Raw genomic sequence first — 27,779 nt, 5'->3', positions numbered from 1 at the left:
GGTTTAAACATGTTGACATGTTTTGTTGTGGCTAATATTGCAGTAGCAAACAATGTGTCTGTAGGCTTGGCTGTCACAGCTGCATCCAAAACCTTCACAGCTCCTAACATGTTTAATACTGCACCCACACACTGAATGTTCTCATAATGTATGGATGCAATCTTATGTCCTAGCTCAAGTTGTGTTGATTGTATTGTCATGTGAGTTTTTCTATCTTCATCATTATCTATAAATTATTTGGATTGCATTGAAGATTAAAAAGAGGTGCATTCACAGCAATGTGCTTGCCTTGCGTTGTAAATTATGCATTGTGGATGCCAACAAGAAAGCTGCATTCTTGGCACCAATTTACCGAAATGCAGATGTTTTAGCTAATGCTTCAGCATACATTTCCAGTTGTTGAATTCAAAATGTTCCTATACATGTGTCCCTATTAATCGTTATAAATAGCAAGATACCCCATTTTACCATAAACTAAGATCCAGCATACATGCACATGCGCGTTAGGCAATCTACCGGAGCGCGAGAGGTAGGGAAGCAGTCCTAATGGCGGAGAACGTACGGTCGCCTTTTGACTACCGGGAGCCACCGACCCTCGACAGCGACGGGGATGGAGGCAAACCGCCGCCGCCCCGGGGGTGAGGACAAGCAGCATCCGACGGCGATAGCCGCGTATTATCTGGCGGTGGTTGATTCTAAATAGCAGCAACACTGCACGCGCTGATGAGCGCGCGGCACGTTTGTTTAGAGGCTTCTATCCGCGTGCGGGTTTAACGGGAGATAAACGGAATCAGAGAAAGTCGGTTGTTGTCAGGAGACAGTTTCACTGTTTTCAAGCTAACGTTAGCAGCTAATGTCACTAATCCGTAACCACCGGTTAGCGGTGGGCTTGTGTGATCTTTGGTTTGGAGTGAAGCCAGCTCGGGCTGCGATGTCTCTTATTTAATTAACCAGCTAGCCATCTTTTCTGATATCTGCCATCTGAGCTAGCACCAGCATAGCTAACTAGCCAAGCTAACGTTAGCTAGGTAGGCTATAGCTAGGTAGGCTAGTCTAAGAAAGTCATTGACCAGGTTAGCCGGTTATCATAGTTGGCTATCAGTGCACGGTATTGTCGTAGGGGTAGGGTTAGCTAACTTGTAGCTTAGCTATATCGATAAATCGAACATATTTAGCCACCTCCATGCTCATTATGTCCATTATCCTGATGTTGGTGTTTATTACTGTAAATGGCAAACAATGAGCATCGGGGCAAAATACACAAAGCACCAAGTTTGGCTGCCGTTACTGTAGCTGAAAGTGAATGGGGTAACATAGGTGTTTCAGACGTGTGTGTTTAAGGGTTCCTGAACGATAGGATGGCATTTAAACGAAAGAGGGAGGTGGGGTCAATTATAATAATTAGACTATTGACGCTGGTCCAGATTTTCAAATGCATGGCCTGTGGATGGATGTAGTCTCATACTCTGTCCAGAAAATTAAATAAGTGGTTGTCCTCCTGTCATACAATCTCTAACACTATGTTGGGATCTTGGATTAAAAAGGAAATAAAATCAAAATTGATACTTTAATTGTACTATTGTGTCTTTGGCATTTCATTTAGTCCTGGATCAGGAATCAGACTGGCTTGTTGACCCCCTCCTTGGAGAATACATCCTGATTGCAGAAGCCACGTACAGTTAAATTACCTTTTGATAAAAGTAGTTAATCCAGGGGGAAATAATGGCTGTTTAGGCTGAGCTGCTCTGATGGTGATAGACATGTCTTCTTCTCTTGGACTGAATTTGATGTTTTATAGACCTGCCTTTAGTCATGCTGATGAATTCTGTGTTTTCTCGTTAGTGTTTTTTATCTTTTGACCGTGTGGTGGTGCTGATCAAACCTCCTGGTGTTGCTTGTGTGGTACTGATTAAACCCTGTGTGTGTGTATGTGTGTAGGCGTGTGTGGTACTGATTAAACCCCTTGTGTGTGTTTGTAGGCGTGTGTGTGGTACTGATTAAATCCTGTGTGTTTGTAGGCGTGTGGTACTGACTATACCCCGTGTGTGTGTTTGTAGGCATGTGTGTGGTACTGATTAAACCCTGTGTGTGTTTGTGTGTGTGTGATTGTAGGAATGTATGTGGTACTGATTAAACCCCTTGTTTGTTTGTGTGTGTGTGTGTGTTTGTAGGCGTGTGTGATACTGATTACACCCCTGGTGTGTGTTTGTAGGCGTGTGTGGGAGAAAGAGGAAGGGTACTGATTAAACCCTCTGCTGTGTGTGTGTCTTTGTAGGCGTGTGTGTGGGAGGAAGAGGAAGGGAACACCTGTGAAGGTGTGTGACCGGGCATACGTGACTGAGGATGAAGAGGAGGAGAGCCTGTCTGAACACAGCTACAGTCCTGGTAACGACACACACACACATAAACATCTATACTCTCACAATGACCCCTCACGGTCACCATTCTCTCTTCTGTCCCTCTCATCCTGTGCTGGGATGTGTGCTGATCCTCTCTAGGTGACGGCCAGTACGCAGAGGGAGCAGAAGACAGGCTGCCTCCTCCTGGGAGCCCCTACTACCTGGCTGACCCCTCCCAACTCTGGTGAGACTGATCAACTACAGCATGGTCTCTATACACTATAGTCCATGGATGAACTATATAGAACTACAGCATGGTTTATACCAGCCATTCTCAATCAGTGGGCCCCGCACCACTGGTGGTCCGCAGAGCGCCATCAAGTGGGCTGCGGAGGCAGTGGTAGCCTACTACCAAATGGTTAGAAAAAAGAAAAAAAAGTTTTGTAATTTACGAAGCTAGTTATTTTAATATCTAAAGGTACTCAAGAATTCACATATAAATAAATAAAATAAAAAAATGTCAAGTTAAAATGTATAATTTCAATGACCAGTTACGCTTGAATATCACCACGCCAATCACATCTGTTGGTGTTGAGACAATGTGTTCAGCTAACATAGCTAGCGAACATTCCCATGGATATACACTATAATCCATAATCAACTACAGAATGGTCTATACACTATAATCCATGGTCTATACACTATAACCCATGATCAACTACAACTACAGCATGGTCTATACACTAATCCATGGTCTTTACACAATAATCCATGATTAACTACAACTACAGCATGGTCTATACACTATAATCCATGATTAACTACAACTACAGCATGGTCTGTACACTTAAATCCATGGTCTGTACACTATAACCCATGATCAACTACAACTACAGCATGGTCTATACGCTATATTCCATGGTCTGTACACTATAATTCATGATTAACTACAGCATGGCCTATACGATAAGATACTTTAAGAAATGTGGGGTTTCAGCAGTGGAAAAAGTACAGCAGCAGTGGGGAAAAAAAGTACAGTGTAATAGAGAATATATATAGATAATATACATTTATAGATGGAACATTTACAAGAAAATTTAAAGGAAAAAAAGAATACAGTATCCAAGTATAGGATATATACATACATGCATATATACATACATACATACATACATACATGCATGCATGCATGCATACATACATGCATACAGTCTATATACTGTAGATTATGTACAATAATATTCAAATATACATGCATACATGCATGCATGCACACACATATCCACACTATATTCCTTGGATGGTCTGACATGATGTAACTGTTTCCTCACGTTGATTCTGAACTTGAACTTGTACTCATGAACCTTAACTAATATTCATGAACCTTAACTAATACTCATGAACCTTAACTAGTACTCATAAACCTCAACTACTACTCATGAACCTCAACGTAGCCTTGTTAAGCCGTTCCAGTACTGAGCGTTGTGGCGCGTGCCTGTGTGGCCCCCAGTGTTTCGGAGCTGGGAGAGGAGGGCGCCAGCGGGGTACGGGGCCCCGTGCTGTTCCACCCGCCGCCCAACTGCCGGATCCGGGAGGTGCACTGTGGGAGCCAGGTGCGGCTGGTCGTCATAGCGATCCGCGACATCGCCAAGGGGGAGGAGATCACGGTGGACTACAGCCTGACTGACTGGGGGGAGAACGCCATGGTGACTATCAACTCAGAGCACCATCATATCACCTGTTTGTCCTTCTTTAACTGTCATGTTTGGACGTGGAGCATGTCTGTTTTCTATGTCGAAGAAAGTGGTGAGGGCAGTAATTACATGGCCGCTACGTTGTTTGTGTCGTTTTTGAACCTACCAGGAGGACGAGGCCGGCCCCCACCCCCTGTCCCTCTCCGTCTCCGACTACCTCACCCCCTCCTGGTCCCTCTCCCCCTCCTCCTCCCCGCTCACCCACTCCGAGCCCAGCGACTCGGACCGCGAGGAGGACGAGGAGGAGGAAGACGACGACGACGATGACGACGACGAAGAGGAGGAGATCGAGGAGATGAGGGGACGCATGCACCTCCGGCGCCGCAAGAAGCGCAAGCTGACCGCCACCGTCACCGCCGCTAAGAAGAAAACCCCGGCCGCGCCCAGGGGACGCCCGTGCTCCTCGTTCTCCCGTCCCGCTGCCAGTGGCGGCGCCGCCCCCGCCCCGCGCCCCCCATCCCAGCCCCCGGCCACCACCCTGGCCCCGCCCACCACCAACATCAACAACAACATCAACATAAACATCGGCAGCACCAGCGCCACCGTGGCGAGCCGGCGGCAGCACTGCCCGTACTGCGGCCGCCACTACCGCTCGCTGGCCCGCCACCTGGAGAAGCACCACGCCGGCCAGCCCGAGGTCCGGGCCGCCATGGAGCTGGCGCACCTCCACACGCACTCCTCCTCCTCCTCCTCCGCTGCCCACGCGCACCCCGCCTCTGCCTCCTCCGCCTCCACCAACCACGCCCACTCCTTCACCACGCCCCAGCCCTCCTCCTCGTCTGCCGTGCCCGCCGCGCCCGCCACGCCCGCCCCGCCCCCCCCTCCCCTCTTCTCCCGGGAGAGGGACTCGCCGGCGACCCGCGCCGGCGCCGTCTCCTTCTCGCTCTCGCTCTCCCCGCCCGCCGCCGCCGCCGCCCAGGCACCTGCCGCTCAGGCGCCCGCCGCTCCCAAGAAGGGAGGCCCCAGCCTCTCGGCGCCGACGCCCAAGCCGCGCAGCTCCGCACCCGTGGCGGTGGCGGCGGCTGCGGCTGCGGCGCGGGTGAAAAGCCCCTCCCCGCCGCCTGCACCCCCGCCGCCGCCCCGACGGGGCCGGAGGATGAAGAGGGAGAAGGAGGAACAGCAGCAGAAGGTGGAGGAGAAGGAGGAGATGGCGCCGCCGCCCACCCCTGACCCGGAAATAGAAGCGGAGGAGGAACAGGAGCTGGTGCTGAGCGGAGGAGAGGAAGAGGAGGAGGTGGAGGAGGAGGAAGAGGAGGAGGAGGAGAGACCGCAGGACAAGAACGGAGAGATCGCCAAGTATGGAATATCACTACATTAATGAAATATTAAATGTTGAATTATGTTCAGATCAACTCTTTTCTTTTGTTTACATATAAATGGTCAGTGAGTGATATTTATATTATATTTATCTACTCTTGCACTTTGGCTTCAGCACTAGATTATGCTCTTGGTCACTTGTTTAGAAAGGAGACGCACGTGTAATTTTAAGTTCTGGCGAGTAGTAGTGCACTGACTACCTACGTTAAATGCAACTAGGATAAACGCGTCTGCTAAACGACTGTACTATAATGTAAATGATCATCTACCGTCATGTCCTCTTCTCAGCCCTCACAGACACCACATGCCCCCGCTGCTCTCCTCGCTGTCCTGCCTGGTGCTCTACCTCCGCCGCCAGCAGCACTCGTCCTTCCTGTCGCTGACCCGCGCCCCCAGCTCGGCCGAGGCGTGGCGCCTGCTCTGCCACTCCAGCCTGGCGCTGCTCATCCTCTACAACCGCCATCGCGAGTGCGAGGTGGCCAAGCTCACCATCCAGGACTACCGCAAGCGCACCACCCCCCCGGCCGCAGCCGCCGCCCAGGCCAACTCCTCCGCCTCCTCCACCGCCGCCCCCTCGGGCCTGGAGGCTCACCTCTCGCCCTTTGAGCGCCAGGTGCTCTGCCACCTCCCGCGCGCCGGCGTCCTGGGCAAGCGGGGGCGCGTCCAGCCCCTCATCCTGCCCCCGCACTGCGAGCCCTGCCTGGAGCTCCTCCTCCAGACCAGCGCCGACGTGGGCGTGGACCCCCACAGCCCCTACGTCTTCTCCCGCCCCTACCACTCGCCCGCCACGCCGCTGCGCGGCACCGACATGCTGCGCAACATGGCGCGGGCCAGCGGCGCCAAGAACCCGGCGGCGCTGACGCAGACGCGTGCCCGGCGCCAGGTGGCCATCCTCACCCAGCTGCTGCTCCTGGAGGAGGGGGAGGGGCAGGGCCCGCCGGGGGGCGCCGCCGCCAAGCGCCTGGAGGACTTCCTGCAGGGGGAGTACCACGTGACGCAGAGCTGCGCCACGATTGGCCGCGACCCGGCGCTGATGGGCCGCGTGGGCCGCGTGGTGCTGTACGGCGAGAGGGAGGGCGTGCTCTTCAGGGGCATGAGTCTGCAGCACATCTGCCTGGAGCTGGACGGTGAGGGGGACGCGTACAACCGCTGGCGGCTAGGATCCTGCCGGTCTCCTCGCTATCGTATCGAGTTTGGTATTAGCCTCATAAGCCCTGTTCGAAGGCTACTCACGATCATATACAATCAGGGCTGAAAATTAACACCTGCCACTGGCCAAATGCAGGTAAAATTTCCAATTGGCGACTAGATTTCGGAAGGCTATCTGAAAAATATATATACTTGGCCGGTAGATTTTTTCTACAGTCTATCTACAGTCCCCTTGGCAGGTGACTCTTTTGCCAAAAAGTTAATTTTCACCCCCGTATACAATGCTCCATATCAACATTTCGACAGACCGTGCACTCTTTGAGATATTACTGCTCATTGCTCATGTGAGAGCACACAGTGGATCTCTATGGGCATATATATGCTCATAGAGAACCATTATATGGTTAGCCGATGGTTCTCTAATGAGCATGTAATGATCCATTCTATACTTAGCTGTGACATGAGCAATGAGCACTAATATTTCAAGAGTACAAAATCTGTTGTATATGATTGTAAATAACCTTATAACACCTTATGACGCTAAATGCCAAACCAAACTACTCCTTTAAGGAAGCTTAAAATGTATCGCTTTTATAAAACGCCAGTGGAAATGACTTGTTTGTACACATACCGGAACTCGCTTTAATTCCTAGTTCCATTGTAAAGTAAATGAATGAACATGAAAGCATATTATAAGTGTGATGTTTTTGTGTTCTTTTACCCCTCCTCCTCAGTGATGTCGGGCAACTCCGCAGACTCGTTCTCGGACGACTCTGACGGGGAGGCGGAGAAGGAGGTGAAGGAGAAGGTGGAGGTGGTGAAGAAGAAGGGTCCGGGCCGCCCCCCCCGGAAGAGGCGAGGGCCCCCCCCCACTTCCATCAACCCCTCACTCCCCGGGGCCCACAAGAGGAGAGGCGTCCAGCCCAAATCAGGTACCCCAGGCGGCAAGGGGCATGCAGGCTCTTAGCCTAAACCAATATTTATTCATCTGAACACATCGTTTGACGATCAGTTGTTAGATACTAAAGCTTTGATTTAAGGTATGTATTATCCAGAGGAACTAGTATGATTGTATATTCAAAACAATTTAACCCAAACTGTGTTATTCTCTGTCCATATAATTATTAGAATATACAATGCTGTATCGAATACATGTTAATGTACAATATATGTCAATGTACGATATACCCCATTTTGATTTCATACATCCATCACCGCTGCTTCTTCAGGGAAGCGCGGTGTGCTGAAGCGCCCGTGGTCGGAGGCAGAGCGAGTCGCCGTGGAGACGCACCTGAAGAGGAACATCGTGGAGCTGCGCGTGCCGGCCAAGGCGGACTGCGAGCGCTGCCTGCAGCTCTGCCCCCTGCTGGTCAGCAACCAGCGCGACTGGCGCGCCATCAAGTTCTACTGCCACAACCGCATCCAGCTGCTGAAGAAGCAGGGCAGGCGGGAGAACGCCGGGCAGGGAGCTGCTCTCTGCTAGAGACACGGAGGACTGGAGCCCTTGAGAACAAACCATCTGGGAAGACCCAACGCTGGCGTCGCCTCCCTGCTGGGTTTCCTCTGAAAGGACCTACTGACTTAATTTATCAGACAATGCAGTATCTGGGCCTGAGCACTTGGCATAAGACCTCACCCTCTTGGCTCGGTTACATGAGAGCAATGGAATAAAACAGAATGGATTTGGAAAGTGGAGTTGTGTAGAGAATTGTGAAACACTGGTGCTCCTTGTGAAAGCACCCTATCCTTCATTTTAGACTTTTATCTTAAAGTGACTGGACGTGACGCACAGAGGAGTGATGGAGGAGCGTGTGAGAGTTGGGAGGACGGGCGGTTTTTAAGCGCCCGCCTCCAGTGAAGGCTGAAGACCAAACGTGAATGTTGTATGGCTGTGTGTACAAAGACGGAAGAAGACCAAAAGGTTCTGACCCCAAAACATCCCTGTAGTGTTAGCCAGGGTGTCTCTGGGAGCTGTACAGTTTCTGTGTTTGATATTGATAACTGACTGGCGTGTTACCCCAACCATGGCTATCATGGCTGACTGTATTCAAGTGTATTGATCAGTATTTGGACCATGATGCACCTGTGAGCTGGTTCACACACTTACCTCTGTACCACGGTCGTAGTCTAACGAGTAGGAAATAAGGCACGCATACTTGAACTTGTTTATCATATCCGTTTGTTTTCTAATTCCTTTATTATACAAACAACATGGTCGTATTGGTTGGTTACATTGTACATACTTACTAATCGATGACATTTAGACATAGTAGTGGTTATAAAGTTGGTCTTATTGTGCTATGGTGTACATATTGTAAATACTACTTATTAAAGTGTACACAATTTTTGTGTTTTCTTAAAACAGGAAAGTCAAATGTGACGCTAATGATCTATAGAAAAAATCAACTCAAGTAATGAGAAGAAACAAAACACCAGATCTAGCCAGCAGGACTTTATGGAACATTGTTAGATTCCTTTTTCTTTCAAATAAAAGTGAAATTATATAAAATCGTTGCCACAAAAAAGCAACATGACGGCACAGTGTTTCCTTAAACAGCAAAGTGAGATTTTACACATTAGTGGTAATATATTCCGTAATACAGTAATGGAAAAAAAAAAAAAAAAGGTCAATAAATCAACTAGTAATGAGTAGGGCTGTCCAGTAAAATCCATACAGCAACACAATGCAATGTGTTGGAAAAAAAAAAAAGAAAAAAAAATCCCTTCTGTTTAATAGATATATACAGAACAAGATGTGGAATAGATATATAAAATGAAGGAGAGAATTCAGTCATAGATACATAATTCATGTTTAAAATGTATTTACTTGTCCTTACATTGAGTTGTATTTTCAGCTGTATTTTAAAAATTTAGTATATATAGTAATATATATATAGTAAAAGTTTTATCGCAATATAATAATATTTGTATAGCACCTTTCATACAAACATGCAGATACAAAATGCAGCTCAAAATACCATACAACAGAGAATGTACATGCATGGAGGACTTAACATAAAAATAGACAAAAAATGGAAGATAAACAATGATAGATAAGAAATCAAGTGAAATACAGTAAAAAAAAATAACACACCTGCCCTGATAGTTGAGTATCTTAGGAAGATACAGAAATACGGTTGCAGGGTGTAAAGTCAGCGACCTCGTCCGTGAGACCTCACGTCGAGCCCATGAACAGTTGACGTACCTCAAGACTGCATCTATTGGCTTTAACCCGTAACTGTCATTCGATATGGTTGCGCTAGATCACAGTGTAATTAAGGTAAGCGACCTCGCCCGTGAGATATGAAATATGTATGATATCGCAATGTATCGTGATAAAATGGCATTGTGACCCATGTATCGTTTGCCAATAATTAGGAAGAAGAATGCCAAGTGCAGCCTACATTTTACACAGTACTAAAAATAATTATTTTTTAAATAAAAGTAAAAAGTTGTATAAACATTTCAAATGTTTCAGAAAGAATAAGTCATTATGATCCGTTTTTTTTTTTTAAATGATTGAAGCTCAGCTAAACTAGTAGTATACGTAATGTGTTTGGTTTGGATTACAAACAGCCTTATTTGGGCACAGTTTGGAGGTCAGACTTGAGGTCTACAGACCCCAGTTTGGACTACAGTGTGATATTATAGGCTACTTCAGAGGTCTATAGTCTACCCTCCAATTTTATTGGGTGGTTGACAATTATATAAAATGATGCTCATAGAGCACAGACCTCCGCCCATGAATGAATTTCGTGGCTCTGGGCACGAGCAGGCGTGCGAGCAGGACGTTTGGTATTGCAGCATTTGTTAGGTTGAAAGCTTTATGCCAGTCCAAACCCTGTGTCTCTGACCTTCACATCTCGAGATATGGCCATTTCAATTCCCCCGTTAACAATTAATGAAGTCCAAAAAATGAATGGAGGTGAATGGCTGGCCATGTTTGGGCGGCTTGTGGGCCCACCCCCATGATTCGCAAATAGTTTTGTTAAGCAGCAAAAGAGTAATGGAGTGTGCTCATTGTGACAGCAAATTAATAGTTCTCTTTCCCTGTATACATGTAATTACAGGACCTCTAGGGGCCTTTAATCCACCACACGGCAGTGACACACAAGCATGGGTGCAGATCCCGGGGGGGACATGTCCCCCCCAATTTCTAAAAAACACAAATTATCCCTCCCAATTCTAAATAGCCTAAATGATTGAAATTGAACAAATGTATTTTCTGACTCCACATTCCCAATTCTAAAAAAAATGAAAATTGTGGAACAAATATTTTTATAAATATTTTTTCCAACTCCACATTCCATCTCTAGCCTACTAGACCTCCCTCCCTGCTCTGCTGCAATGCAACTGTGGGCGGGTAACTTTATTTAAAAAAACAACAAAAAACCTGATCTCTCCACTTTCTCTCAGCCACTGGAACGTGGCCATCGGCTGGTTCTCTCACAGTAGTGCCTTTCTATGAGTAATTTTGATTGAAAAATTCCTCAAGAAAAGGAAAGTGTGCCCATAAAAGATTTAAAAATGTAATCAGATTCTGTTTGCCGCCTCAAGTGAAGTAACTTATCCCTAGCCAGATCCATATTTAGAGTAGCTAGCTAATGTTAGCTTAGCTTTCTCTAGGTTGCCTGCTAGTTAATGTTACATAATGTAACTTAAATTGATCAGGTGTTCGTTTATATTAGCTTTATTACTGTGAAGTTAGGTTAGCTAAAGTATATTGTTTCATTTACTGGTGTCCTGTTTGTGTGTGAGCCAGGTAAGAGTATGACAGAGCATGGAGAAAGCATGGCAAAGAAAAGGAAACAGCCACAGGACATCAGGATTTTTTTTCTTGGGGCAAAACGCCATTGTGTAAGTAAGAAGACCGTGACCCCTGTAATATTACAAGTAATAAGTTGGTTGATAGAGTCCTCGTGGAAAATGAATAAAAGAAAGAAGGGTTAATGCAACATTCCAATTTCAAGATTGTGCCATTAAGCAACAGCAGAACAATCTGTGGAGAGCAGCTTAAATACCTGACAAGAGGAAACATGATCAGTTAGTTTAACCAAGCTCAGTTAGGGGCTCATATTCTGATAATCATCCATATCCACTGATGTATACAGTAGTCCCATATACTGTGAGAAAGGGAAGATGATGAGGAGAATTGGGAATCTGTGAGAGGCGAGAGATGAGAACGTGAGTGGACATAGCATGCCTGAGACCCTGAAACTAGAAGTAGCATTATCTAACAGTGAAGCAGCGAAAAGGAAGGTGATGGCTCGCTCCATGTACTATTGGCTGTTTAAGAGAAATAAACGGTAAAGGTAAGCATATGATTCTCTGCTTTTTGAATGACTTGGTGATGGTGATGAGCCTCTATGAAATCGTGAAATATGCTGGAAATCTGAAGCGCTCTGTGGGCATGATTTGCACGTGTGCAATAAAAAAAAAACACAACTGATTGTGTGTCCCCCAAACTTGTCATCAGATCTGCACCCATGCACACAAGTGTACACACACACACACACACGTTACCAGCGACACAACACACACACATGCAACTTCAGGTTGCTAGTGGAATTTGTCCTCTGCTTTTATTCTAGCCAAACTGTCCTCTTCCAGAGGCAGCAAGAGCAGTGGCCAGCCTCGTCAGTGGTGCCCGGGGACCAAGTCCAAGTACTCAGTCCAGATCCTGGTCAGGGACCTGACTGAAGAGCATCTGTTGTTCTGCATGTTTTTCGTGTTGGGTTCTTTGGGAGGAAACCCTTGCAAACACGGGGAGAACATGCACACTAAGGACAGAAAAGCCCGGGAGACCTTCACCACCGTGCTGCATCTGAGTGATTTTGGGGTTCATTGTCTTGCTCAAGGACCCTTCAGCACACTGCCGGGAGCTCAGGATGCAACTTAATAGATTCAAGCATTTTATAGAAAAATACTTTTTGAAACATATTTTGAGGGATATTACAGTAAACTGGAAACAAATACTTAAATTGTACACATTTTTAGACTTTGGGCTATTTGAAACTGATTCTGGACATTTATATGAATCGCAGAGGAATACAAGGAGGACGTGGATGGTCTCTGCTACTGCACGACACACTACATCTGGTTCTGCAAGGAATGCATCATACCCACTAAAACGGTATGCTGCTTCCCTAACAACAAACCATGGAATAATAAGGGCCGGGTTTCCCTTCAGAAGGAGAAGGAGGCCTCCAACCCCCATTACCATCCAGGGGGAGGAAGTTGAGATGGTGGACTCAGTTTGTTTTTCCTGGGAGTGCACCTGAACAACAAACTGGACTGGACTGACAATACTGAGGCCCTCTACAGGAAAATACAGAGTAGACTGTTCTTCCTCAGGAGGCTCAGGTGTGTAGCAGGCTACTGAGGATGTTCTACCAGTCTGTTGTAGCCAGCATGCTGTTCGTTGCGTTGCCTTCTGGGGAGGCAGCATCAATTACGTGGAGTCAAACAAGCTGAACAAGCTGGTGAGGAGGGCTGGCTCTGTCATGGGGCAACAACTGGACAGCCTGGAGTCTGTGGCAGAGAGGAGGATGAGGGACAAACTGAAGTCTATCCTAGACAAGCCCTCCCATCCCCTCTATGGCGAGCTGAGGCTGATAGGGAGCACTTTCAGACACAAGCTCATCCCACCCAGGTGCAATATGGAGCGGTTCAGACATTCCTTTGTGCCAGCAGCCATCAGACTATACAATAGTGCCTGAGCGTTTCATGTGTTCCAGGTGTACACGTATGTATGTATACATGCGTATTACTAGATATACTCAGACAGCCTGGATGTTTGTATTTATGTATATATGTATACTCCTAGACTAATATACTTGTATAATTATATTTATACTGATTGAATGGATGTAGGTACATATATATCTTATTCTAGTCCATTCTACACTGCAGTTATTGTACATATGGATGTATATAGTCCCTGCAATCCCTCTTTTTGTACTACTACCTCCTTATCTAGTGTCTCTTTCGTTACTCTGTATCTAGTGTTTCATTCCTTTCCAACCTTTCTGTAATTTCAACTGCTGAAACGCCAAATTCCCCCTGGGGGATCAATAAAGTACTGTATGTATCCATCTGTCTGTCTGTCTGTCTGTCTGTCTGTCTGTCTGTCTGTTTGTCTATCTATCATTTGATCAATTTGACGCTGCACAAAAATGCAGAGGTAGATTATGAACACGTCATTTTCAGAAATGTGGCATGATCGGCAGAACCTGCCATTTTATCCAGAGCCCTTCACCAGCTCCTGTGCAAGAACAGATGTTGAATTTTGGACTATTCAGTACAGTATAATTTCTTCATTGTTTCCCCTTGGTAATACTACATATTAGAGGATAATTGATAGGCTATAGTACTTGCATTGCACTGCTGACACTCTCACTTTTAGACACTACAGCCACAGTGTCTAAAAGGGAGCAATTCGCCTCCTCAGTTTGAATGTTTGTATAATTCTCAGTCAGTTTGCGGTTGATGTCTAATATCTTCATAGGGGCTTTGTCCCCCAAACCTGGGTTGAAAAGAGGAAACACTTCCCCTGTGAACTCAGTAGTCAAAGTGACAATATGTATCTGATCTTTGACATTGTAAAATGAGACCTGTCCTTTGCTATAGTCTAAATACACGCCCAGTGTCTGAGGTCTAGGTGTGACAGAAAATAAAATGGGGGGGGTTGTGTTGATTCTGAATCCTTTCTCTTTCTCTGAGGACAGGTACCAAAAGCCATTGGCAGGAGTGTGTCGTTCATCACCTTGCTGTTTCACAGATTCACTTGCCAGTCCGACCCACCAAGATTCTTTGACACCTAAGTTCTCGTCACCTAACCCTACCTCCCAGTACGCAAATCCAGAAGTGAAGCCTGTTGTTCCCAGTATGAATGTGGGCTTAGCGAACCACTCCTCCTCAGTCATTGGTTCATTTTGGGATGAGTCTCTTACCACTTTACCATTTGCGACTTTCAGAAAACCATTATTTTTGCTGCTGTCAAGTGTGACATCCACTGTCGAGTAAAAACACAAAAAAATAGGTTAACAAGATCTGAACATGATAAACCATCGGACAAATGTAGATGTCAATATTGAAAAAATTATTACCTGCATGTTTTTTCATATCATCTAGAACTACACAGCTTTTTGAATCAGTAATCAGAATCTGATTCAGATCTAAAAGACAAAACATGATTAGATTACATTAGATTATATTGCATTTATTTGAGAGTAAGTGTTGGAGATAGAGATTTTTTCATTAATTGTTTTTACTTATCAAGATATAAACATGATAAACCATCAGACAAATGTAGATGTCAATATTTTAAAATTATTACCTGCAAAACGTGGTTAGATTATGTTAGACTATATTGAATTTATTTGAGTGTCGGAGATAGCGATTTTATTGTTTTTACTTACCTTCTTTTAACCCTGAAACATAAAACACACAAAAGACGCTTTGATGAAATACGAGTGAAAATGTCTGACAGTCTGTCTGTGTATCCTCCCATCTTAATACCACCAAAAAGAGACATGTCCCTAACCCTAACCCTACCATCACAAAGAGACATGTCCCTACCCCTAACCCTATCTTCAGAAAGAGACATGTCCCTATCCCTAACCCTACCATGAGAAAGAGACATGTCTCTAACCCTAACCCTCCATGTCCAGTACCTCACCTTTCTGTTTGAAGTACATGTACAGCACGGCTCCAGAAACGATGATGAGGAGTAGCAGCACTATGCCGAACGCTGGCTTCAACCAAGACAGGTCAGCTAAAGTGAAGAAGCAGAGTGTTTTGATCAAAACCACACACACACACACACACACACACAATTACGCAACATGTGAGTAGTCTTAAGACTGTACATGAACAAAAATCAATTCCTGTTGTATTCTATTCACCTTGTAACGCTGCAAGTTTCTCCAAGTTCACTCGCCCCTCCAGCTCATCCTCTGCAGACAGACACAGAGAGCAGGACACCCAGGAGGAGCTGGAGACCAGCCAGCTGCGCACCGCCACCAGACCCAAGCCGTCACCGCTGTAGGCCAGGCCCCCAGGGGCCAGAGCCTGCTTCCCATCCGACCACTGCAGTCTGGGCCTGGGATGCCAACCATGGGACTCACAGCTCACGTTGACAGAGTCAGGCACGGTCCGCACCACGGAGAGGAGAGGAGGGGTCCCCATCACTGACAGAGAGACGGCGAAGGGACTGGTCACAGCTGGAGTCAAAGAGAACTGGCAGCAGTAGACTTTACCTACAGGACTATGAACTCACTGGTTACATTGAGCTGGATGCTGGCGCTGTCATAGCTCATGTTGCTGCTGACGTAGCAAACGTATTCTCCTCCATCATCCAGCGTGACGTTAGCCAGCTTCAGGGAGACGTCCCCTGCCTTCAGCCCCTCCGACCTCCCCTCCCGGAGCCCCAGGGAGGTGCGGCCCACATACTCAGCCTGCAGGCCCCCCTGCTGCATCTGCCCCCCCCGGTACAGCAGGACCGGGGTGTCAAAGCGTTGGGGCCGGTGCCAGCGTACCTCCATGCCCTCTGCGCTCATGGTGGGGGTGATCCAGCATGGCAGGGTGGCGTCGTGTCCCACCCTCACCGTGACCGCAGCCCCGGGGACCGAAACCAACAACATTTCTAACAGTGAACAAAGGGCACATCGGTTCTCAATTTCATTAGTTATTGCTCTTATTTGATTTGCAGTTCAGCATACTGTAGGCCTACTCGCAAATGTTTTCTAGGCCTAGGCCTAAGTGATTGCAAAAATTTGCGCTCTGAACAAATAATTGCGCATACACAATTGATCAGCAGAACTCTAGTACTACTACACTACTCAAGTAGTGGGTGAGCTATGAATTATGCAGATAATAATAATGCTATTGTAATTTAACTAATTTCAACGATCTATTGTAGGCTAATGACTCACCAGCAGCTGGAATCCACAGTGCCACATAGAAAGCAGTCAATGCGCACAGCATTCCAGAAGACTGCAAATGGATTGTAAAGCAATATTTACTGAGCAACATAAGGACGACCAACATGCCTAGTTAAAACTTGACTGCATTTAGCCTACATTTTTGTCCGAAAAATCGAAATGGAACAGAGGCTTTTACTTTCGTTTTTAAAGGCGACAGGCTAGACATAGTGTGAACAAGAGAAAAACTCTAGAAAGTCTAGAAATGAGAGGAAGCGATGCTATCCATTTCTTTTCCATTTTGGATGCACTCAAATTCACAGTAGTAACTTTGAATTATAGCTGAAGGTGAGCTTACTTTAGTTTAGGTCCAGAGAATCGGAGCCTTTGTCCTGGCGCGATACAGGGACGAAGAAGAGAGTCTAGTGCGCAAAATCACATCAAAACGGGTCCAACCTGTTTCAAATAGGTGTATTACGGGGTTGTAGTATATTTTGACCAGTATAATCACAAGTTATATAGTGCATTTCTGTACTTGGAACGGAAGGGAGTGATAGTAGCCTATAATGAAAAACGTAGTAAATACCTTTGTCCTCTAGGGGGCGGTCTAGGGCGGTTCAGAGGATCTGGTCGAGAAGCGAGGAAGAGAAGTAGGAAGTGTTTACAAATATGCAGTTAATGTAGTTTCACGTGAGCAGATGGAGTTTACACTGTCAATTATCTGTCAAGCCTGGGTTGAAAATCGATTAACTGGACCCCAGAATACGTTTTTGGAAGACTAAACATGGCTCTTTTTTAATTATATGACTACAAAGAGACCTATGTGAATATAGCCAACTGTTAGTTGGGAAGGTGCTGCTTATGTCAGGCATCTAACTGTTAGCTAGCAAGAAGACATGCAGCCAACACTGACTTGAAGATTTTAGGCCTACTAAATATCCTGTATGGAGACTTAAAGATCCGTATATCGGTAGCTAATTCGACAGCATTCATTGGATCGGTGTCCTTCATTGGGATCCTAGTTGCCTTCATCTGAGCGATATTATGTCTCAACTTGTGGACTCAGAGGAAAACAGTCCATTGCTGAAAGGTGATTCAAGCAGGTGCGTCAACATTGTTTTCCCTCTAAACATACCCACTATCAGAGATTATTATCTATCTACTGCAGCATCGCAGGTTCTCAGCAGTAGGCTACTGTTCTTCTCTCTTCCTACAGCGATGTCTCCCAGGACGCTGACTACAGGAGTCGTTGGCGGTCCATTAGAGTCATGTATTTCACCATGTTCCTCAGCAGTGTTGGTAAGCAGTTCTTTATATTATTGACGTCATAGGCCTAGCTACAGGTTGATTGAACGCCTATAGCAGAGAGTTGGATATTAGGCGCTATGGAAGTAAACTGTAATATATTGGACATAGAGATTTCAATTAGAAGAACAGTAGAATGTGAAATAAATAAGTGACACCTGTCAGATACTCTTGTAGGTGTAACCCATCCATTTCGGTATGTCCAGGGCAGGATTAGAGCCTGGGTCTCCAAGTTGGGAGACGGACATACTGACAGCTGCGCCAATAGGGACTTGGAGGGACTGTCAGTACTCCTTTGAGGAGTGAGTTTCACCAGCTACTCCACGTTTCACTCGGTTACGTAGGCTGCAAGCCAGATGCTCTTGTACTTCAGTTGTTTCATATCTTTTGTGTTGACTATGTCCATGTCTGTCTGTAGGTTTCACAATTGTCATCACATCATTATGGCCCTACCTGCAAAAGGTAAGTGTCCACTTCTACCAAGCTATATTAAACCTAGCTATTTTGAGTAGACTGTCACCATGCATATTGAGGCCAGGTTTATTTTGAGTCTTCAGTAGAAATATTTCAATAGGAAAGAAGAAGTGAAATGCTTTGCAAAGAGGGACTTCTGATCACATCCACTAAATGCTTTGTTTATGGTTTCAATTCTAAGACCACAAACATTTAGTATGCACCACCAGTTTCTCTAGCCTAGAGTTAAAAAATCAAGAGTTGATTTTACCTGTAGTTAAAAGTCCAGGAGTTGGTTTTACCTGTAAAAGTTAAGTCCAGGAATTGGCTTTACATTACATTACAGTCATTTTAACTGATGCTTTTATCCAAAGCGACTTACAATAGTTGCATTTAACGTAGGAAAAGCCAATGTACTACTACTTGCCAGAACTCACAAGTGTATCTCTTTTCTAAACAAGTGACTAAGAGCATAATCTAGTACTGAAGGCAAAGTCTTCAAAGGCACTCCCTTGGAATGATGGGGCTACCAGTCGCCCGAGGTAGCTTGAGGTGGTGTGTCGCCTTCCACTCCGAGATGTCAGCTAAGCACCCAGCTATGCGTGCCTCCACTTGTGTCAGAAGGGGGAAATGACAGGACCAGTTGGGTGTCATCGGTATGGCAGTGATAGAAGAAGCCATGCAAGCGAATGACAGAACCCAGAGATGTAGTGTAGAGGGAAAAAAAGGAGAGGACTCAGAACAGACCCTTGTGGAACCCCCGTAGTCAGACTACGTAGTTCCGACATCGACCCTCTCCATGTCACCTGGTACGAGCGGCCCATCAGGTAGGATGCAAACAGGGAACGTGCATAGCCAGTGACGCCTTTCTCCTCAAGGGTGGAGAGGAGGATCAGGTGGTCTACTGTATCAAATGCTGCTGACAGGTCTAGGAATATCAGGACAGGACCTGTAAGTTAAGTCCAGGAGTTGGTTTTACCTAACTTAACTGACTTTTACTGACTGGTTTTACTTGTAACTTGGCCCCCACCCACCCTGCACTGTACAACACAAAGAGGTTGGATCACAGGTGGGCAGTGAGGTTTTTAGAACTACCAAATAACATTGTGTCTGCTCCCTGGTCCAGATCGACGACAGTGCCAGCGCCACGTTCCTGGGCTGGGTGGTGGCGGCCTACAGCCTTGGCCAGATGCTTGCCTCGCCCCTCTTCGGGTTCTGGTCCAATCACAGGCCCAGGAAGGAACCGCTGGCCTGCTCCTTATTCATCAACGTCTCCGCAAACATCTACTACTGCTACGTCTACCTGCCCTCCTCCGACAACAAGTTCCACATGCTCATGGCCCGAGCCTTCGTAGGTTTCGGAGCAGGTATGCTCATGGCCCGAGTCTTTGTAGGCTTCCGAGCAGATGTGCTCATATCAGCAGTACATTACTGTATAATAGTCAAAATTGTAGACATTTAGTTGAGAAAAGTAGTATATTTGAAGAAACTTTATCTGTCCTTTTGATGTCATTAGCTAAACAAATATACACAGATGAAAAAAAGTATTGGTTTGTCACATTTTTCATGTACATATACTGCTCTTTTACATGTTGGTCTCTCCTTGTGGATGTAGTTAATGTTCATGTGTAGTTAATCTGTCTTTTCCCTGATAGGTAACGTGGCCGTGGTGAGGTCCTACGTTGCTGGGGCCACGTCGCTGAAGGAGAGGACCAGTGCTATGGCTAATATGAGTGCCTGTCAGGCTCTGGGCTTCATCCTGGGCCCAGGTACAGTTGGTCTGTTTCTCGCCCAGTACAATCAATCAGTTAAATGTGCAGTATGCATTGCTCTAAGGGAAGTCTGACTTCAAATACTTGGGCTCATGGGTCAGCTCATCCAAGCAAGACCTTAAAGTGAGGAAGGCGCTTGCATGGAGGGCCTTGAACAGCATGGCCAGTGTGTGGAACTCCAACCTTCCCCGGCAAATCAAACTCAGCTTCTTTTATGCAACAGTAAAGTCTGTTCTCCTACAGCCTACGCCAACAGTCTGTCTTCTTCCTCTTTACATGGCAGCCGTTGCTAGGAACGCTGGATAGAGAATCTATCGTAGGTGGACTAGAGAATATAGCGCAGGAGTTCAATGGATTCAAACAAAAATAAATAAAAACTACTGAAAATTATTAGAAACTAACTGGGGTGAGTTTGTCAGCGCAACGATGGAACAATTTAAAAATATGTTTTAAAGCCATCACGTTCAACTTTTGAAATGTAAGTAAAACGTGAAAATGCAATTATCTCTTAACATGAGCTTTGCCTCGGAAAATTGATTGCGGTAATGTGATATACGTTGGGTGACTAGTTTAAGGAGATCAAATATTTAGACCGGTTTGGCCCTTTAACATCAACAAGAGCGAGCATGTTACCAACAGCATTTGTATGGGGGGGTCAGCTGCCAGCCAGCAAACTTGTGCTGTAGGAGCCAACACATGGGCATCGATCACGAGGGCGTCCCACACTTACATATGTGGACGTACTCAAGAAAGATGCAGGAGCGGAAAGTTCCGGCGAGCTAGCCAGACATATGGAGGATTGGGATGACTGGAAGCACCGATGGAGAGCTTGTCCAAGGACGACCTAGTAGTAGTATGCAGTTTGGCTAAGCCGCACTTTTTGTTATACATTTTTAAATTATCTTTACATCCCAACAGCAATCAGTAAATAAAGTGCTCTGACACAAAAAAATATATAAATCTGTAATCTGTGGAAGTCGCAGGAAAGGACGACTACTCCAAGGACGACCTAGTAGTAGTATGCAGTTTGGCTAAGCAGCACTTTTTGTTATACATTTTTAAATTATCTTTACATCCCAACAGCAATCAGTAAATAAAGTGCTCTGACACAAAAAAATATATAAATCTGTAATCTGTGGAAGTCGCAGGACTGTAATAAGTGCGCCCAATCATTTTGAGTTGCCAAGTGTCATTTGTTCTCCCCCAGTTGGAGGAGTGGCTTTGGAGGGAGTCCTGAAGGGAGGGGCGGGGATTTTGTAGGTTGCATTTTTTTTTTTTTTTTTTTACATCTTTCAAAGATTTTCAAATTTTCAGAAGTCTAACAGGAAATCAGAAACTGCATGCTGCACTTTTAAAGCGGCCCGTTACGTTGGTTGGAGATTTTTGATGTCAATATTAGGTACTAATTTAAACCGACACAGACTGTTGATATTGTTTTTTCCCAAAAGGATGTCTCTCAGTTTTTCTCCTGTGTTTCAGCTTTGCAGGCGGTTTTGTCTTTCATTGGTGAGAACGGAATCATGCTGACGTTCCTCGACCTCCAGCTCAACATGTACACCGCCCCGGCTCTGCTGGCTGCAGGCTTCGGTGTCATCAACATCCTACTCGTCCTATTGGTGTTGAGGTGAGACGCTGCATGTGAATGAACACTGTATGTCTGTGAATGGATACTGTACGTCGTTGTATGTGATCATTCAGGGTCATTCGATGTAATTCATATGTGTGCCCTGTTGAGAGCTGCACCCTCACTGTTCTGTTTCCTAGGGAACAACATGTGACGATCACTGTTCTGTTTCCTAGGGAACACCATGTTGACGATCACAGTTCTGTTTCCTATGGAACAACATGCTGAAGATCACTGTTCTGTTTCCTAGGGAACACAATGTTGACGATCACTGTTCTGTTTCCTAGGGAACACCATGCTGACGATCACTGTTCTGTTTCCTAGGGAACACCATGCTAACTATCACTGTTCTGTTTCCTAGGGAACACCATGCTGACGATCACTGTTCTGTTTCCTAGGGAACACCATGCTGACTATCACTGTTCTGTTTCCTAGGGAACACCATGCTGACTATCACTGTTCTGTTTCCTAGGGAACACCATGCTGACTCACTGTTCTGTTTCCTAGGGAACACCATGTTGACGATCACGGGAGACAAATCCGAGCCATCAACTATGTGTCAGAAGGTACTGTACTGTATGTGGTCTGCTTTTTAAACTTTTTATTGTACTGATAAGAAGCTGAAGCTTTGTGATACTGCAGGTTTATTTATCTTCCATCTTATTTTGCCTGTTTTGATGTTCATTTTATGTTTATTTTTATGTGAAGCACTCTGTGCATGTAATTTTCCTGTTGTAAAGCACTTTGGGCTGCATTTCGTATATACAAATACAGTTTTGTTATAATAATAATAATAATAATTATAATAATAATAATAATAATTATTATTATTATTATTATTAACTCTGCCTCATGTCCCTCTCCCCTTTCCTTTAGAGAGACTGGATGTGAGCCAGGACATATTGGGGGATATTGACCAAACAGCCATTGTGACCTCCAACATCCTGTTTTTTATCATCATGTTCATCTTCGCAGTCTTTGAGACGTACGTGCAAATCATTTTTTATCTTTGTATTTGTGTTACCTATCATACTGTAAACCCTATAGAATAATCTTTGTATCTTTGAACAAACATGTCACAACTATTCAAGAATGTTTTGAGTCACTCTTTGGTTTCTTTAATTGGTTTACTTGTTTATTACTGATCTGTGTAGTCTCTGCTGACAGTATTGATGTTCTGTGTTTGACAGTATTTCCACACCTGTGTCTATGGACATGTTTGCCTGGACCAGGAAGGAGGCGGTTCTGTACAATGGGATCATTCTCTCCTGCATCGGGCTGGAGTCCGTCTTTGTGTTTCTGGCTGTGAAGGTGATCTCCCTGAGGTAAGCTGGTCAGTTGGGAACAAATTCCTGTTGACCATGATGGCTCTGAAACCACCTTGCCATTTTTACATGACCTGAAGTGTCACCTTGTTCAGGGTTGATGATGAGACGGTCTGTTGTGGGGTTCCAGGGTTAGAGGTGTCATCTTGTTCAGGGTTGATGATGAGATGGTCTGTTGTGGTGGCCCAGGGTTGGAGGTGTCATCTTGTTCAGGGTTGATGATGAGACGGCCTGTTGTGGTGGTCCAGGGTTGATGATGAGACGGCCTGTTGTGGTGGTCCAGGGTTGATGATGAGACGGCCTGTTGTGGTGGTCCAGGGTTGATGATGAGACGGCCTGTTGTGGTGGTCCAGGGTTGATGATGAGACGGCCTGTTGTGGGGTTCCAGGGTTGATGATGAGACGGCCTGTTGTGGTGGTCCAGGGTTGATGATGAGACGGCCTGTTGTGGTGGTCCAGGGTTGATGATGAGACGGTCTGTTGTGGGGTTCCAGGGTTGATGATGAGACGGTCTGTTGTGGGGTTCCAGGGTTGATGATGAGATGATCTGTTGTGGGGTTCCAGGGTTGGAGACAGGCTGGTGCTGCTGGGAGGCTTGGCCTTCATACTCTGTGGCTTCTTCATCCTGCTCCCGTGGGGGGACCACTACCCCAAGATCCAGTGGGCAGGTAAGGACTCCTCGATGTCCACCTTCGACAACCTCACAGCCTTATACAGCTGTTCATTATCATCAGCCTCTTGCGTGTGGGTACTTATCTCCTGAAAACACAGACCTGGGGAACAACACGGCCTCCAACAGCAGCTCCCTGGAGCCAACAGGCTGCCCGGCCGAGCAGACCTGGTGCCAGTACACCCCGGCCATCCACCTGGCGCAGTACATCACCTCGGATGTTCTCATCGGGGTGGGCTACCCTGCCTGCAACGTCATGTCCTACACCCTGTACTCCAAGATCCTCGGCCCCAAGCCACAGGTAAGGACAGGCACTCGGGTCCACTCTCCCCTTAAATGTCACACGAGAATGTGCCTGACAGTGTGTGTCTGTCTGCAGGGTGTGTACATGGGGTGGCTGACGGCGTCTGGCAGTGGGGCCCGGACCCTGGGGCCTGTATTCGTCTCCCAGGTCTACACGGTCCTGGGGCCCCGTTGGGCCTTCAGCATCATCTGCGCCATGGTGCTGGGGGCCCTGCTGCTCCTGGTGGGCCTCTACCACAGACTCATCGCCTTCTCCGTGCGTCACGGCAGGATTGTGGAGTAGCTAGCGGTGCTATGTACCCCCCACACACTTCCTCAAGAGGTGGGACTTGTGGTGGAAATTCACATTCGCTGAATTTCGGGACTTTTTAACCTAAAGTGGCGAGCTTTTCACAAATTACGGTATTGTTGTTACTGTTGGGATGTGGTGACAGATTATTAATTGCCTTAGTAGTTTGTCTCAGCGTTGACCGTTGACAGATGGATGGTCAAGGAAAACGGTCAGGTTGTATTAAATCTTGCGTTGTGTTAGTCTGTGCCCTGCTGGGGAAAGGCTCTGGCTGGACTCATTACCATTCGGGGATAGTGGGGAAAGAAACTGTATTTCTTTAAACCAATCACAATCCTCTTCAGCGGAGCGGTTGCTAGGTTGTTGCTGTTTCACGTAGTCTGGGAGAATCTCCCATCGATCACATGAATCTGCGCCACTGATTGGGCAGTAATAAATGATTGACACGGCTTATCCCCGTTCGTGGCTGCGAAGCTCTCGTACCCCTAGGTTGTGTGAGCTGAACAGAGATGTGTTTGTCAGGCCAACCCTCTAGTTGAAGGGAGCTGGTTCTACTACCACTACAATTGCTGATTTGCTTGTTTAAGGACCAATGATATCCTTGGTAATAATTATAATAATGAATTTATGAGTACAGTACTACTAGTTTGTAATGTTTGCTACTGACCTGGAACTTTTTGCATTACGGCATAGAAGCTCACCGATGTTCCTATATTAATTTCATCATTTTTAAAGATGTCCTATCTAAATTTCAGATACATGCAAAGTGTTGAAAGCCACTAATTCCCTCCGCCCCAGCGACAGTGTCGTAGGGTGAGAACGTGGAGTGTGTGCGTTTGTTTTTTCGTTTGTAAACAGGATTACGCAAAATGGGCGGAGATCTGTGCTCTCTGAGCACCATTTCTAGTTGTAAATAAGGATGTTTTGGTTAGCAATTGTCTTCTTATTACCAAATTATGGTTGTCAGAGTTCTTCTGGAAATAAGTTCTCATAAAAATATTACATGTGTATTTACATGAACACATGGAAAAACAGGACTGGTACGATGCACATTGTCAACCACATCAATAAAGCTTAATTAAAGAATAGTACTATGAATGAAAGCATAGGATACTGCATTGTTTCTGATCATTAACACTAAGGTGTTTTGTCATGGAAAAAAACTATTCACAAGAAACAAGCTAACCTAATTCTCAGATGCATGTACAAGTTTCAATCAACCTCTGTAGAGGAGGAAGTTTTACAAGTTTGGACGTTAAAAATCTACCCCCAAAAAGTAGTGATCATCAGACAGTACAACTCTGCGTCTGCTATGGTCATTGATAGTAATCGACTTCCCAACCATCCTGCAGCATCTTGTCTGCTGCCATGTTGGTACAAATGATATCGATCACAGAGCAAGTTCAAATTCTACCCCAGTTTACATATAAGATGTGTGAAGCTAATGTTTTTTTGTGTTATAACTTATTAATATTCATGAATCTTACAGTTCGGTCCATAAATATTTGGACATTGAGACAATTGTCAGAATTTTGGCTCTGTACGCCACCACAATGGATTTGAAATGAAACATTCTTTGTGTGCATTTTATGTGCTTTAAGTGCAGACTTATCATCCAAATCAGGTGAATACTGTAGGAATTACAACAAATTTTATATGTGGTACCCCACTTTTTAAGGGACCTAAAGTAAATGGACAAACTAACATAATCATAAATCAAATTATAATTTTTACTATCTGGTTGCAACTCCTTTGCAGTCAATGACAGCCTGGAGCCTGGAACCCATGGACTCACCAGACACAGGGTTTCCAGAACTGTACACGCATTTTATATGTGTTTTGCAAACTCTAGTCTGGTCTTCCTGTTTTTGAGACTCACCAGGGGTTTACATCTTGTGGTGAACCCTCTGTATTTACTCTGGTGTCTTCATCTGATTGTTGACACAGATACGCCTACCTCCTGGGGAGTGTTCTTGATCTGGCCAACTATTATGAAGGGGTCTTTCTTCACCAGAGAAATAATTCTTCTGTCATCCACCACAGTTGTTTTCCGTGGTCTTCCGGGTCGTTTGGTGTTGCTGAGCCCACCAATGCGTTCCTTCTTTTTGAGAATGTACCAAACAGTTGATTTGGCCACACTTAATGTTTTTTCTGTCTCTCTGATGGGGTTGTTTAGATTTTTCAGCCTAATGATGGCCTGCTTCACTGATATTGATAGCTCTTTGGATTTTATATTGAGAGTTGACAGCAACAGATTCCAAATGCAAGTACCACACGTGAAATGAACTCAAGACCTTTTATCTGCTCCTTGTAAATGACATAACAAGGGAATAACACACATTTGGCCATGGAATAGTCAAGCAGCCATTTGTCCAATTACTTTTGGCCCCATAAAAAGTGTGTGTGGGGGGTCACAATTTTTTTGTAATTCCTACACCGTTCACCTGATTTGCATGTAAATACCCTAAAATTAAAGATGACTAAAGTCTGGACTTAAAGCACATCTTGCTTCATTTCAAATCCATTGTGGTGATGTACAGAGCTGAAATGATAAACTGTAAGGTCAAAATTTTTATGGACCTAACTGTATGTGAAGCGTATCACCTGGTACACATAACACAGCACTGTCCTGTCATTTGCACTGTCCTCTCTTGTTTCTGCACCTTGTTTATTTACTGTGTGCCGTGCACCAACAGTCCAGAACAAATTCCTTGTATGTGTGAAAACCTACCTGTCTAAAATAAATCTGATTCATGTGATAAACTTATTATCCCGCATCTTATTTGCATTGATATGACTAACACAGTAGTAACCATTATTTGTGTGTGAAGCCTTTAATAAATGCAGCTAATGTCACATCAAATTTTTGTTCTGTATTTGATTGTAACCAATGATATTCTACTGTATCTTTCACCATAATTGTGTAATTTTCTTAAAACATTTTGGTTTGTCTGTCATTACAATATTTAAAGTAATACTATTGGTAACTGTCTTTGAAGTACAAAACAACTGCAAAGGGACTGTGAATGTCCCTTTCATTTAATCAAATATTGCATTGAAAGTCAAAGCAGTCAATCATTTCTAAACTATTCAAATTCACAGCTCTAAAATACAGCTCCCCGGTGTACACGCACCCTTAGGTGAAAGAACTGGAGTGACCATTTTTGATAGCACTGTTCTTCCTCACTCTCTCTGCAAACATTCCAGAGCACCAATGTACTGAGGTCAAAATGAATGGTAAACTGCTAATTCAATCATGAAACTGAGTTATCCCCCAAGTGCAACTGTTTATTCAATAATGTGAAGCATACCAGTGTGAATAAACAGGATCCGGGGATGGAACGGGCTCAGAGCAGTATTAAAAGTGTGAATCCAACATGCGGGTGTGATTAAAGATGTCATGTTGATGTTCGGACTTGATCTACTCCGGCTAACGTACTGAATATGAATATGCCATCCATTATGTCTTTCCAATGTGTTGTAAATGAGATCGAAGAGCGAGAGGTGAACAGTGAGACTTTTGCAACTTAATCCCGAACCATTTCAGTTGGCTGTAC

General features: G+C 45.3%; 3 protein-coding genes across 3 annotated transcripts; 2 read left to right on the top strand and 1 right to left on the bottom strand.

Moving 5' to 3' along the window:
• Window positions 1-523: 523 nt before the first annotated feature.
• Window positions 524-9,015, top strand: LOC311319992 (uncharacterized protein). Its single transcript, XM_084451626.1, has 8 exons — window positions 524-638; window positions 2,276-2,385; window positions 2,499-2,583; window positions 3,850-4,045; window positions 4,203-5,389; window positions 5,699-6,537; window positions 7,294-7,491; window positions 7,789-9,015. Exons 1-8 carry the CDS (start codon window positions 547-549, stop codon window positions 8,040-8,042), a joined length of 2,961 nt encoding a protein of 986 aa, XP_084307752.1. The 5' UTR covers window positions 524-546; the 3' UTR covers window positions 8,043-9,015.
• Window positions 9,016-13,923: 4,908 nt separating this feature from the next.
• Window positions 13,924-16,203, bottom strand: LOC311319991 (butyrophilin subfamily 1 member A1-like; the record flags this gene model as incomplete). The annotated part of the gene is made up of 6 exons (XM_084451625.1): window positions 13,924-14,573; window positions 14,668-14,736; window positions 14,980-14,991; window positions 15,240-15,335; window positions 15,466-15,750; window positions 15,840-16,203. The coding sequence occupies 6 exons, from the start codon at window positions 16,201-16,203 to the stop codon at window positions 13,924-13,926; spliced, it is 1,476 nt and encodes a 491-aa protein (XP_084307751.1).
• Window positions 16,204-16,817: 614 nt separating this feature from the next.
• Window positions 16,818-27,046, top strand: mfsd8 (major facilitator superfamily domain containing 8). The gene is made up of 12 exons (XM_084451940.1): window positions 16,818-17,585; window positions 17,699-17,781; window positions 18,206-18,249; window positions 19,367-19,607; window positions 19,896-20,009; window positions 21,492-21,636; window positions 22,144-22,202; window positions 22,513-22,621; window positions 22,827-22,961; window positions 23,525-23,628; window positions 23,732-23,931; window positions 24,010-27,046. Exons 1-12 carry the CDS (start codon window positions 17,527-17,529, stop codon window positions 24,214-24,216), a joined length of 1,500 nt encoding a protein of 499 aa, XP_084308066.1. The 5' UTR covers window positions 16,818-17,526; the 3' UTR covers window positions 24,217-27,046.
• The last annotated feature ends 733 nt before the right edge of the window (window positions 27,047-27,779 follow it).

Source organism: Borostomias antarcticus (genome assembly GCF_949987555.1).
Source record: "Borostomias antarcticus genome assembly, chromosome: 17".
NCBI classification, from domain to species: Eukaryota; Metazoa; Chordata; class Actinopteri; order Stomiiformes; family Stomiidae; genus Borostomias; species Borostomias antarcticus.
This window is presented reverse-complemented; position numbering and strand designations above follow the sequence as displayed.

What these genes read in the sequence shown, in the direction of transcription:
- LOC311319992 (XM_084451626.1), top strand. Translation starts at nt 547, where the DNA reads ATGGCGGAGAACGTACGGTCGCCTTTTGACTACCGGGAGCCACCGACC. An exon ending in CATCTGCCTGGAGCTGGACG is followed by an intron (nt 6,538 to 7,293) that starts GTGAGGGGGACG and finishes CCTCCTCCTCAG; the next exon opens with TGATGTCGGGCAACTCCGCA. An exon ending in AGGCGTCCAGCCCAAATCAG is followed by an intron (nt 7,492 to 7,788) that starts GTACCCCAGGCG and finishes CTGCTTCTTCAG; the next exon opens with GGAAGCGCGGTGTGCTGAAG.
- mfsd8 (XM_084451940.1), top strand. Translation starts at nt 17,527, where the DNA reads ATGTCTCAACTTGTGGACTCAGAGGAAAACAGTCCATTGCTGAAAGGT. An exon ending in CATGTTCCTCAGCAGTGTTG is followed by an intron (nt 17,782 to 18,205) that starts GTAAGCAGTTCT and finishes GTCTGTCTGTAG; the next exon opens with GTTTCACAATTGTCATCACA. An exon ending in TCCTCGGCCCCAAGCCACAG is followed by an intron (nt 23,932 to 24,009) that starts GTAAGGACAGGC and finishes GTCTGTCTGCAG; the next exon opens with GGTGTGTACATGGGGTGGCT.